The following is a 13,943-nucleotide window of genomic DNA, read 5'->3' as shown; positions in this document are numbered from 1 at the left end:
CAAGTAAAATACTGCACTACCCCTTTAAAGGGGTAATCCGCCCCTAGACATCTTCTCCCTTATCCAAAGGATAAGATGTCTGATCGTGGGGTCTCGCCACTGGGACCCCCGCCCCCATGATCTCTGCTGCTGCACCCGAGTCATCTGGTGCACGGAGCTAACTTTCGCTTCTTGCCTGACAACTAGCAATACGGCGCCGTAGGCTCATGACCTCATGTCACCATGCCACCTCCCATAGACTTGCATTGAGCCATCATGAGCCTCCTGCACTGCAGCCGTCATTCTAAATAAATGCAGGGAGATTACAGGGGGGGTGTCCCGGCGCAATCAGACATCTTATCCCCTCCTTTGGATAGGGGATAAGATGTCTAGGGGCGGAGTACCCCTTTATGTTCCGCCTATCTCACAATTGGGTAGACTAGATGGGCCAAATGGTTTTTATCTACCGACACATTCTATGTTTCTATTCTCAAAATGTAAACCCAAAGGTTTGCATAAAGGTGCATAAACTGTACAAAAGGTGTGTGAGCACCCAAAACTATTAAGATATGAAAGCTCAATTGTTTTTGCATATCCAGAGGTCCTCTTTAAAAGCAATAAAAAATGCATCATGTAGAGGATAAAGGTGAAAGTTTCTAAGCATTATACAATAATGTAGCCTAGATATGCACAAAAAAGATTTGTGACACGCAGAAGGGCTCTAGTATAGATGTTTTACATCTAAATAAACTCAAAAGATAATGGCATAATATCTTATTACGGGCGCCTTAACACAATCAAACCAATAATATGTAGGCCAAAAGAAGCAAGTGCCAATATTACACTTTGTAGCAATTATTACAGCGGTAATGCGGTAGATCATGACTCCATTATGACCTTATGACCTATGGTCACCAAAATTCAAAATATGTGACCTGATGAATTATAAATCATGCAATTCATGTCTCTGGACACGTCTATTTACCCAGCGTTGTTTAGTTCATTGATTAGCGCTTGGAGGTACTTTTGCAATATCATAAAACAACACACAAGTCTTCTAAATATGCAGATTTATTGGTTATGATTAATAAACATACATGAGTTTATAAACACAATGATTATATGTATATTAGGATCATTAATCAAATATGATAAAATATAAGTATTAGTAAGCATTATAAGCTACATATTAATTCTTAAAGAGACAGGAACATATGAAGAACATTAATGAAGCATTTTGAGCTTATCTTAGTTGCAAAACTACACATTACAGAAAATAGTATCAGTTTACAACAATGGTTGTCCAATATAATATCATGGTATTACTCTGAGAGAAAATGATGTAAAGAATGGGCTAATATCTAATCTCTGGAGGCCACTTGTATGAACCCTCCAGCCCCTTCTAACTAACCACACAAGTCTGGTAGGACATATTTAAGTACAGATATAAAATCTGTGGTACTAAATTTGGAGAAATATCTGGCAGCAGATCTATAGGTACAATACCATATTTATCTTTTATGGCTTCTATGGGACACTTCATTTGGAGAAATACTTAAAAAAGTTTCCTTGTGGATATATTTTTTATTTATATCTAGATTATATTATTACATAATACTTCATGGTGGCCTCCGATCTCCCATGTGCCCCCTTACTGTGACCTGGATATATATTTATAAGCACTGGTTGTCTATGCCGCATGCCCCTGGGTATGAAACAGTAAACCAATAGGGACATAGGCAGCGACCCAAGGACAGTGACAAAACAATTCATTCTAGGTGTCACTATAACACCACATATGATGCCCAGGACCATATTCAGTGATTAAAGGGGTACTCCGGTGGATTTTTTTAAATTTTTTTTTTAAATCAACTGGTGCCAAAAAGTTAAACAGACTTGTAAATTACTTCTATTAAAAAATTGTAACCCTTCCAGCCCTTCCAGTCTTCCTCCCTGTTGCACTACAGAGGAAAAGATCTTTTCTTTTTGGATTTCTTTTCTGTCTGTCCACAGTGCTCTCTACCGACACCTCTGTCCATTTTAGAAACTGAGCAGCATAAATTTGCTATGGGGATTTTCTCCTGCTCTGGACAGTTCCCTACATGTACAGAGGTGTCAGCAGAGAGCACTGTGGACAGACAGAAAATAAATCCAAAAAGAAAAGAATTTCCTCTGTAGTATACAGCCGCTAATAGGTACTGGATGGATTAAGATTTTTTAATAGAAGTAATATAAAAATCTGTTTAATTTTCTGCCACCAGTTGATTAAAAAAAAAAGAAAATACATTTTCATCCAGAGTACCCCTTTAAGGGGTTACCTCTGTTTTTATACCAAAAATATAAGACAAATAAGGAGAGATGTGACCTTGCATCAATACCTATGTTTATAGCTAATGTTTCATTATGAAGGGCATAGTAACTAGGACTTTTAGAGATACCCCAAACAAATCTGATATGGGGTTCTGAGAACCTGATTTCTTATTGTGGAGAATTGAATGTTTATGAGAAATGTATTATTGGCTTACAGTTATGTGTGGAATATTACAGATCCATTAAAAATGGAGGCTGCGATGATGAGAATATGCAATGCTAGGCCTTAATATTTGAGGTGTGATTACTGACAAAGTGCAAGGAATATTTATGAGGAACAATAATATACCAGCATTATGTGCAATTCTGAGTTTCATGGTTGATACTGTGTATAGCTTGTTATATGCAATGTGTGAATATATTTGTGTGATGCACCATTTTATATTCAAATAAATAACATTTATTATTCCAGTATTTAAAATTCATCTTTGCATGCATCTGCTTAAACATGGCTGCAATGGTCACAATATAGACTCATGTCTTTGCTAGTGTTGAGCGGCACAGGCCATATTCCAATTTGCGAATATTCGCGAATATATGGACGAATATTCGTCATATCCACGAATATTCGCATATTCGTAATATTCTCGTTTTATTTTCGCATATGTGAATATTCGTGTGTGCGAAAATTAACATATGCGAAAATTTGTATATACAAAAATTAGCATAAGCGAAAATTCGCACGCCAGTCTCACACAGTAGTATTAGAGCCTTCTTACACCACATAAGCTGGAAGCAGAGAGGGATGATCACTGTGATGTGTACTGTGAAAAAAAAAAAAAGAATATTCGTAATTACGAATATATAGCGCTATATTCGCGAATATGCAATATTCGCGAATAAAATTCGAATTGCGAATATTCGCGAGCAACACTAGTCTTTGCTTCATTCTGACCTAGTCAGAACCCCTGACAACTTTTAAAATCCTAAGTATAGGCAAACATATGTACACATATAAAAAGGGAGGATGCAATAGCCTCTAATCCCACACTACCCTATAAAGACAGCGTAAATGATGTAGGCTAACTGGAACCCTCAAAATGGATACTATATCTGGGCATGATATAAAAAACGGTTTCATCCCTAGATGGGGTTTCACCCAGGGGTCAAGTCCTGGGAAAAAAAGTGCAGGAGCTCACTCAAGATTTCCACTCAAGGGCCGATCCTGCAGAACTACTACTAATGGGAACTGTGTTCCTGCGGCGGAAAAAGTGCAGGAACTCCGTTCCCACGCATTCCTGCAGGACTTGAGCCCTGGTTTCGCCCCACAATTTCCTCAGGGGGTATTGAATTCATGTATTTATATAAACTTTAGTGTAAAGGACTAGGGGTAAATTGGTAGCTGTTAGTGTTTTCTGCAATCTGCCTAACTCTATTGACTTTATTGGAAGCTGTGAAAAAATGCAAACAACTTCAGAGTTATGGAAACAATGTAGCAGCTCATGGCGCTACACTATTTGTACAACTCCTGCTAAAGTCAATATGAATTACGCAAACGGCATAAACCATCCTGCTTTACTGTTTTCGGCTTTCTGACCACAATATTACTTTTGCCAGAGCTATGTTTGCTAGGCAGCAACCCAATAAATTTAACAAATTGTTTCACAACAGGTTTACTATTTCAGAAAGCACACTTTTTATTGTAGATAGAGTGATACAGGCTCAGGTGGTACATCGCCTTTCCACCAGTACATTAAATACAGCCAAGAAATTGGAAAAACATTATACCATGGTAGACTGTTAATGCATGGGAAGTAACGTTTATTTCATACCTCCTAAATACAACACTGTGCTGCTGATATGTTACAGTCCTTTGACCAGCCATCCCCATGTACCCCCGCTCTGTGTCCATCTAGCCATGACCTTAGTTTTTTCCCTATCTATCCAGCTCTATGCCTATCTGCTTATGTCCCTTGTTCTGTCCCTATACCCCTGTTTTGTCATCATCTCACCATGTACCAGTTTTGTCCCCATCTACCGAGCTCTTTGCCCATCCACCCATGTCTCTTGTTGTGTCCCCATCTTTCCTGCTCTTACTGTCCCATCTTCTTTATTCTGTCCCCATCTTACTGTGTCTGCTGTTTCGTTCCCCATTATCCCTCCTCTCATTGTGCCCATCTCCTCTGCTCAGACTCTCCTGCTTTTTCTCAATCTCACCACGTTCCCTGCCCTGCTGCCATCTCTCCTGCTCTGTCCCCTGACAAGCACCCCACTGCCAGGACAGCCTTTCTGTTCACTGGCCAAGGATGCCCCTCCCCAATTTCCAGAGCGCTAAGTAAGTTTTTTCGACCACAGTTTTTTTTTTGTATTTTTTTTTTTATTAAATCCCCTACCAGTGTCTGGGGATTTGGATTTTTCTGTCCCCCACCTTAATACCCTAATGCATCTGTCACGATTCGGCTGGCAGGTGGTGGATCCTCTGTGCCAGAGAGGGATTGGCGTGGACCGTGCTGGTGGACCGGTTCTAAGTTGCTACTGGTATTCACCAGAGCCCGCCGCAAAGCGGGATGGTCTTGCAGCGGCGGTAGCAACCAGGTCGTATCCACCAGCAACGGCTCAACCTCTCTGACTGCTGAAGATAGGCGCGGTACAAGGGAGTAGACAAGAGCAAGGTCGGACGTAGCAGAAGGTCGGGGCAGGCAGCAAGGATCGTAGTCAGGGGCAACGGCAGGAGGTCTGGAACACAGGCTAGGAACACACAAGGAAACGCTTTCACTGGCACGATGGCAACAAGATCCGGCGAGGGAGTGCAGGGGAAGTGAGGTATAAATAGGGAGTGCACAGGTGAACACACTAATTAAGCTAACTGCGCCAATCAGTGGCGCAGTGGCCCTTTAAATTGCAGAGACCCGGCGCGCGCGCGCCCTAGGGAGCGGGGCCGCGCGCGCCGGGACAAGACCGACAGAGAGCGAGTCAGGTACGGGAGCCGGGATGCGCATCGCGAGCGGGCGCCTCCCGCATCGCGAATCGCATCCCGGCTGGGAGAGGTATCGCAGCGCGCCCGGTCAGCGGGTCTGACCGGGGCGCTGCAATTGCGAGGATGTAGCGAGCGCTCCGGGGAGGAGCGGGGACCCGGAGCGCTCGGCGTAACAGCATCTGCCTAAGCGTCCTTATGTTAGTCCCAGCCATGGTGCTGTGCTGCAACCATGTTAGTGGTGCACATACTGCTTTACACTTGGCATTAGCAACCCTATCTGCAAATGGTTCATATCTGAAACCATTGCATCTCTGTCTAAGGACCTATTACTATTCTGTATGCAAACAAACTGCATATCAGTAGCACAGTGATGCATTTTGATGACATGGAATAAATTCTGCTTCACATGCATTACCGCTGTACCACGGTGTATTGCCTGAATTTTTGACTATATTTGTTTCACAACAGATACCACCAGCAGGTGAGACAACTAGATTTTCCGGAGATGGCGGGGTTCCTCATCTTGAACAGCACTTTTTTCTCATGCATTCTATAAAATATGTCCACTGGCTCCCGGCTCTGGAGCATTGGGTCATTTTTATTTTCAGTGGTTTTATAGAGAAAGAAGAGAAAAATGACAGAGAGAAAGAATGTCCCTGCTGGAGCTTTTCTTTTATTATTAAGCTTGATATTTGTTTTTTCTTTCCAGAAGATCTTGATGGAGTCCCTTGGTTTCCAAGAAAGATCTCAGAACTTGATAAATGTTCCCACAGAGTGCTCATGTATGGTTCAGAATTGGATGCCGACCACCCTGTAAGTATGATATATATGGTACATGATGATAGATGATATCATTAATATATATAATGAACAAACAAGTCTACAACATAGTTTTTAAAGCTTGAAGTTTCTATTACTTGCTGTAGGAGCACATTCTGCATTAGTGAATCAAATTATTAATGGCAATGTTTAAGTGGAATTTTTAAGAAATAAATCCCTTATTATTACAGTTTCTGCTGCATATTTGTATTAGATTATATAATGTGCCTTGTGGGTTATAGGGAAACTGACAGCCGGTTCACTCGCACTTAACCCAATACATAGGGTTATATTTCAGATAAACCGGATTACAACAAGGTATTACTTACCAGGATCCGTGTCCTGACTGACTGAGAAAAGGCATTAGCAATGGAGATCAATACAGCGGGTAACTTCGGGACCAGACTGTGAATCCGGGTAAGTGATACCTTGTTGTAAACTGAACTGGCTGTCAGTTTTAGCTTTTAGAGTGTATTCACTAGAGCTGGTAAGGTGTCAAAAATTGAGCTGCAAGAACTATACAGTTTAGCATTTTTTTTTACAGGTAAATATGTATATTTTAAAGGGGTACTCCGGTGTAAATTTTTATTTTTAAATCAACTGGTGCCAGAAAGTTAAACAGATCTGTAAATTAATATTGTTTAAAAATCTTAATCCTTCCAGTAATTATCAGCTGCTGTATGTTCCTGAGGAAGTTAAGTGTTCTTTTTAGTCTGACCACAGTGCTCTCTGCTGACACCTCTGTCCATGTCAGGAACTTCCAGAGTAGGAGCAAATCCCCATAACAAACTTCTTCTGCTCCGGACAGTTCCTGACATGGACAGAGGTGTCAGCAGAGAACCCTGTAGTCAGACTTAAAGGAATAAAAAAGAAAGAACTTCCTGTGGAGCATACAGCAGCTGATAAGTAATGGAAGGATTAAGATTCTTTAATAGAAGTAATTTACAAAGTACTTATCAGCTGCTGTATATGCTCCACAGGAAGTTCTTTTTTATTTTATTTATTTCTTTTCTGTCTGACCTCAGTGCTCTCTGCTGACACCTCTGTCCATGTCAGTAACTGTCCAGAGCAGGATAGGTTTGCTATGGGGATCTGCTCTTGCTCTGGACAGTTCCTGACATGGACAGAGATGTCAGCAGAGAGCACTGTGGTCAGACAGAAAGGAAATTCTAAAAGAAAAGAACTTCCTGTGGAGCAAATAGAAGCTGATAAGTACTAGAAGATTAAGATTTTTAAATAGCAGTAATTTACAAATCTGTTTACCTCTCTGGCACCAGTTGATTTAAAAAAAAAAATATATGTTTTCCAGAGCTGGTGCTTGTTGTGCTTCCTATAAGGCTGCAGCCGCCTGAGCACTCTATATAGAGCCTCAGGCGGCTGCAGCACTCCTGGTCACCTTCCTCCCCTTTCCTGTAGCGTGGCCGAGCTCCTCTTCCTCCTGGCTGTCAGTCCGGCCGGGTACCGCGTGGTACAGGAACAGGAGATTCAGTTTCCTGTTCCCGGACGGACTTACAGGAAGTATACACTGAGTGCTCACTTCCTTTCAGTCCGGCCAGGAACAGGAAACTGAATCTCCTGTACCGGAGTGAGTGACAGCCAGAAGGTAGAGGAGCTCGGCCACGCCACAGGGTCCAGGGAAGGGGCTTGAGGAGGTAACTGTCAGTTATTAACTGAGAACATAGGTAGGGTAGGGAGGGGAAAAAAACATAGAGGGGGGGGGAGGAGTAAAAAAAACACATGGAGAGAGAGGAAAGGGGGGGAGTAAGAATGTATGAAGGGGGTCTGATCTGGAATCTGAATTTATATAGAGGTTGTGATGTAGTGGGGGGCTGAATTTATTTTATAGGTTGGTCTAGGGCTCATTTAAAAGTTTTCAGTTATGATTTTTATCCTCATGCTTAGGCTTGGTTCTGTCTAGAGTGTAGTATTAAGGGTAATTGGGCAGTGCTGTAGCTACAATAGTGGGTGAGCCTGGGACAGCAGCAGGCACAGTATAGATGGTAGCAGCAGAATGGCAGTACTCAAGAAATTGTGGTTGTGCTCCTATGAGGGTTAGGGAGGCGTCTGGAGCCAAAATCAGCAGTTGTCCAGTCACCATAAATCAGCCTGGGCCTGGTGGAGAAGAATAAGAAAGAGAACGTCTACAATCAGAGATGATGTCAGTTGTGAATCATTGGCAGTAATAGTTATATATAATGTGACTGTGTCTGATCACTTCAGAACTGGACGTACGTGGCCACAATACAGACACAGTTTACGGTCCATATTAGTTCACATAGTTAAACAAGCAAAGCAGGCAAAACACGGAAATTACAATGTTGTTGCTCCAACCTATGTGTCCGATTACACCACTTGTCATTCCTTAGCAAACATGAGCTATAACAAGCAAGTTTTAGTGCCATTGTTGCCTAAGAGATATAGATAGGCTAGACCCTACTAGCCAAACAAGCACAAAAATGGATAGCTAAGTAGTGGAAAAATGATGCGTAAACAGATAATTCCAGATTTCTGCTGCACCATGCTCATAGAGTTTGGCACAAGCATTATGAATCAATGAATCCCCCTTGTCAGATGTCAACATTTCAGGCTGGTGGAGGTGGTGTAATGGTGTAGAAAAGTAATGGTGTAGGAAATGTTGCCTTTCAACAACCTGGGTCCTCTTAGACGTGTGGATAAACGTTTGGACAGAAAGGCTTATCTAAGCATTGTGACAACCAAGTTCATCTCTTTATAGCAGCTGTTTACCCTGTAGGACACTATCAGCAGGGCAATGTACCTTGCCAAATCCTATGTGTCTGCACCAATAACCCCTCTCCTTCTTGGTATAGAGTAGTAGCCAGGTATTATCACTGAGTAATAGTAAAGTATCAATAATAACTGTAGTTATCTATTGAAATGATTGATTACACAATAGTAATATGAAACATAACTTAAAGTTCAACAAGATGCAAATATACACCGAACTGGCCAGGATTTAAAGAAGAATGTCACAAAAAATAAATCAGAACATCACCGAGTGCAGTATTCATTATTTATCCTGAAAAGGGCAATTTAAAGGGGTACTCCCATGGAAAACTTTTTTTTTTTTTCAGTCAACTGGTGCCAGAAAGACAAACATATTTGTAAATTACTTCTATTTAAAAATCTTAATCCTTCTAGTATTTATCAGCTTCTATTTGCTCCACAGAAAGTTATTTTCTTTTTGAATTTCCTTTTTAGTCTGACCACAGTGCTATCTGCTGACACCTCTGTCCATTTTAGGAACTGTCTGGTGCAGGAGAGGTTTGCTATGGGCATTTGCTCCTACTCTGGACAGTTCCTAAAATAAACAGAGATATCAGCAGAGAGCACTGTGGACAGACAGAAAGGAAATTCAAAAAGAAAAGAACTTCCAGTGGAACAAATAGAAGCTGATAAGTACTAGAAGGATTAAGATTTTTTAAATAGAAGTAATTTACAAATCTGTTTAACTTTCTAGCACCAGTTGATTTAAAAAAAATGTTTTCCAGGGGAGTACCCCTTTAATTTTTCAGCTTAGCTTTGCAATTCCCTTATACAGGTTTGTACAACCTTTTCCGGTCTGAGGGCCACATTGTTTCATCTAAACTTCAAATTGTATTTTTATCTGAGACGTTGATTGGGCACTCTCATTAAAACAAATTTTTGCCATTGCACTCTTTATGGTAAATGAAAAATCTTTCGAACTTTGTTAAAAAAATTATTGAAGTTTTCTATGTTTTGTGTTTTAAAAAGCTGCCACTAGGTGTCTCCTACTTGTCCAGAGCACATTTTCCCCCATCTTTTGTACAGACTTTGGACTCCTGTTGGCCTGGCAGAAGTCCAAAAGCAGGAAATGCTGAGGGGGGTGTGTGCAGCCTTATCCAATCAGAGCTCATCTCACACACTGAACTGCTATGGGCTGTGTGTAGCAGAGTGATGGAGGAAGTTCTCCCTTGTATGGCTTCAGATGATATCATGCCTGCAGGGCGAATCTGATTGTGAGACTGAACAGAAAATACAGAGCAATATCAAGGTAGAAAAATAACAAATAATAAAAATAAAGGCAGGGGGTGGTTTCTCATGATGGGAGCAGTGAACTGGGAGGATTATAAAATGTAAAAAGATTATGAGAGGTACTCTTTAAGGATATATTTACAGGTACAGTATCCTGTATTTACAGGTACAGTATCCTGCTCATATTTGATGCGCAGCATTTGAAGCTACAGATTTGATGCTGTGTTCAGTCATTTAGTTTACACTGAACTCTGCAACATATAATTCTGTGCATCAAATATGTGCAGGATACTGTACATATGAATAAACCCTAATTGTGTATGACTGGTTTATGCCAAAACTGCCTGGAATTTGAGGGGTCCACTTAATCTGTGAGGCGATCTAAGAAAATGGGGCTTTGTTCCATGATACCCCCACTCTGCATTCCAGAGAAATGGCATATGTGCACCTTTCTACATTGTAGTTTCACAGCTTACTTACTACAATGGCCACCAAACCCCCTCCCCCCTCATTTGGAATCCTGCTATAAATATTTCAGATGAAAATACTTTTTTTTAAAGAAGTAAGCCACCTATAATAGTACCAACACCCAGTGCACCACTAGTACATCACTTCTCATCACTCTGCTTCTCTCAGACATGGAAGATATACAGATGTTGCAGCCACCAATAATATTGGTGATGTGCTAATCTTTTTTCACCACAGAATTCATGAACATAAGCAGGGACTCCTGTCAAAATGCCAAACTGCTCCTGTATAGTGAGCAATGACGCATACACTACTGTATGCATCGCTAGCCACTCATTTAACCTTTGCTGGGTGCACTTACACAAATGTAGCAATGCACACTCAGTGAGTGCTGATGCATGCTCCCCTAATCCAATGGGCTGTGTGTTGGAGTGGACTGAACAGTAAATGTAGGGTGAGAATAATGAATAATACAGCCTTATCGCTCACCTTACAGATGCAATACACCTTCACTGGGCCAGACATGAAAGTGCCCAGCAAATGTAGTAAGTAGCAATGTGCACAATAGAATGGGTGTATCTCTGCTCTGACATTGCCGTCTGCATGTGTTGGCATCCGCAGGTTGTGCACCATTGCTCTCATCAAGTCCTAGTTGGCTAGTAAGAGCATGCAAAAACAAGAATAATCTCCCTGTTCTCGGTGATCACTGAACCAGAGAATAATAGGGTGGTTATCATATTGTACACCAGTAAGCTTGGTTTTTGCCTTCTGTATCTGTATAAATGCCTTTTAGACTTTGTCGTTCTATGTAATCCTTGTGTGGATCAGTAATGAGACCATATCAGATATGCAGAGAAAGCCATTGATAAGAACATGAAGCACACATTGTTTATGGCTGTTGGGCATTTGACTGTCAGCTGCTTCTACACAAACAAGCAAAAAGCAGTGAGCCTTTAGAGAAGCACTTCCAAGTCCTGGTTTACGTCGTCTTCTACATGAATATCATATGTACCGGCTTTACTGCATCCCATTCACACCTCATCCTCTGCTCTCGAAGCATGGCTTATAACTCATGACTTTGTAACACGGCAAACAATGAATTCGGAAAGGAAATGCCAAGTTCATTGAGCTTCCCTCTGACATGTTTGGCATCCGTCAGGACATGACATTGGAATACAAACAATAAATATGAAAAGTGGATCATTCACCCGCAAAATGCTGGTGCAGGAAAAAAATTATTAAAAAAGAAAAGGTTTCTAAGTTATTGTGTGGTGAGGGTGTGATGGAGGGCAGATGTGATTACCCTAGGGGCAGATGGCATTAACCCCTTGTATCTGTGATGCCAGGGTGTTGTTTAATCTCTTCACCACCTGAAGGTATACCACTGGATCCTGGGCTAGGCACGGGCAAATAATGACTGCGATGCCAAGCTATGGAACAACAGCAGCTTTACTGAGGTAGACAGGTGTAATAGTCTTGACAGCTCAGTTAGTTCCAAGAAGGTGACCAGTGACTTCAGAGACTCTAGGGCTCTCTGGGACTTATAGTGGATTTGGACAATTTGCTGCAGGCCCACGCTGACTGTATACAGACTGATCTTGACTGACCTGACTAGACTGACTTAACCCCGTATGTAGTTAACAAGGTTTTGACATTCACCTGTGGGATAGTGGATTAGTGGAAGCGTGGCTGTGTGGTAGGCTTTAGGACTCCTCAGGACACTAGACACTCTCTCAGGACGTGACTGTTCTAATTCTCAGCAAAGACTCTAGACTTACTAGCTAGCTCTTCCCAGGGCTTATATGGGGGAGACTCTGGAGGGGTCCCATAGGTCACCCTGAAAGTCACATGATCACTGGCACCTTCCTTGGTTACAATAAATGGCAACAGTATTTAAAGGTACATAACAATATATACACATTACATTTGATAACATAGGCCCTTAGTACTGTTTATGGAACATAGAAGAAAGAGAAGCCCAGGGTTCACTGAAATAGAGTCCACCTGTGAGGGCAGCAATGGTATAGGGGTGCAACTCCTGTACTGGGCCACCACAATTGCTTTAAATGTTCAGCTCTTAAACAGGGCACAGCTGGGCTCTTTACCTTCTAAACCTCTACGAACGCAGAACACAATTCTACCTCCGCTGACAAGAAGAGATCAGAAATTTCCTTCCCAGCTATTAAGATTGGCTTTTTGATGAATTATTGTCCGTCAATTGGATTGTAAAGAGTAGCTTCATCCGAGTGGTATAAATATCACTTTATAGCCAGCCGTAATTAGTATTGGGATTACTATGATAAGCTCCACTATTTAGCTGCCTGCCATCTTTATAGATCAGGTGGATTAATGACAGTCCATATAAACAGTCCACCTTGTCGGCGCCGAGGAGGTTTAATCAAGAATGACTTCAGACTGGTTAGACCCCTTGGGATTATCCCACCAATCATCTAAGCCAACATTTATTCCCTTTCCTCTCTGTGTGGGAGATACTGGGAAACTGTATATTTACTGTCCAATTCCATTAGGCCAGTTTACAACACTACTTAAAAGAGCAAAATGGTTTTCTTCAAGCATATACAAAACGGAAAGATGCGCGACTGGTGTTCAGCTTCAAACATGTCAGCACTTTGAAGTGGACTGGCTTATCGGAATTTAATTTCAGCCTCAAAGTGGCAATTTCCTTTTCAGCTGATATTTTTTTGCTGCCTGTAACATCTGGAAAATAAAAGGGGTTCAAATTAAGATTGATATCTTCCATCTTTTGCTGAATAATGAAAAGCTCATTTGTATTCGGCAAATAACAAGAAATGTATGCAGAGCGCTGACATTTACAACATCTCTACTTATTGTGCGCATGTTTTATGGCATATTTTAAGCCCCTGTATGTGTTTTTTTTTACAGCGCTGAAAAACTGCACCGTATATGTGCAATACTCTTAAATAACAAAAACAGACTTTTCTCAAATTTGCTGTGATATTTCATAGTTTATAATGCAGTTAAATCACTTGACATCCTAATCTGAGGAAACATAAAAATGTAAAGGATTCACTGGAACAGTTTTTACTTAAAGTTCTGCTTACAGAGAAATTTCCATGCCGCGTAGAAATAAAGCTTGCATTATTATAATACCGTTGATGTTTTATAACCCATTTACAACAATTTCTCACAGTACACCACACGAAAGTTTGCTTTGGTGTGATTTAACACAGAGATTATCAACCCTTTTTTCAAGTACATCTAAAGGACCTTCTAACTAAGCCTGCTTTGGTATAAATGTACTTTATCCCACTCAGACAGAACAAACAGTGAAATATCCTTAACTAATACACAGGGAGGATTATACACCAGGATTAAAAAGAACTAGATGCTCTCT

General features: G+C 41.1%; 1 protein-coding gene across 1 annotated transcript in view; it reads left to right on the top strand.

The window, feature by feature from the left end:
* The window catches only part of TPH2 (tryptophan hydroxylase 2), a 379,719-nt gene that overhangs the window by 68,645 nt on the left and 297,131 nt on the right, over positions 1-13,943 (top strand). Inside the window, exon 4 of the mRNA XM_056574111.1 lies at positions 5,976-6,079. Within this exon, the coding sequence (XP_056430086.1) occupies positions 5,976-6,079 (104 nt within the window). The remainder of the gene's footprint in view (positions 1-5,975; positions 6,080-13,943) is intronic.

The sequence above is a fragment of the Hyla sarda genome, chromosome 4 (assembly GCF_029499605.1).
Source record: "Hyla sarda isolate aHylSar1 chromosome 4, aHylSar1.hap1, whole genome shotgun sequence".
In the NCBI taxonomy this organism is placed as follows: Eukaryota; Metazoa; Chordata; class Amphibia; order Anura; family Hylidae; genus Hyla; species Hyla sarda.
Note: the sequence above shows the minus strand (reverse complement) of the source record. Positions and strands in the feature narration are given on the sequence as shown.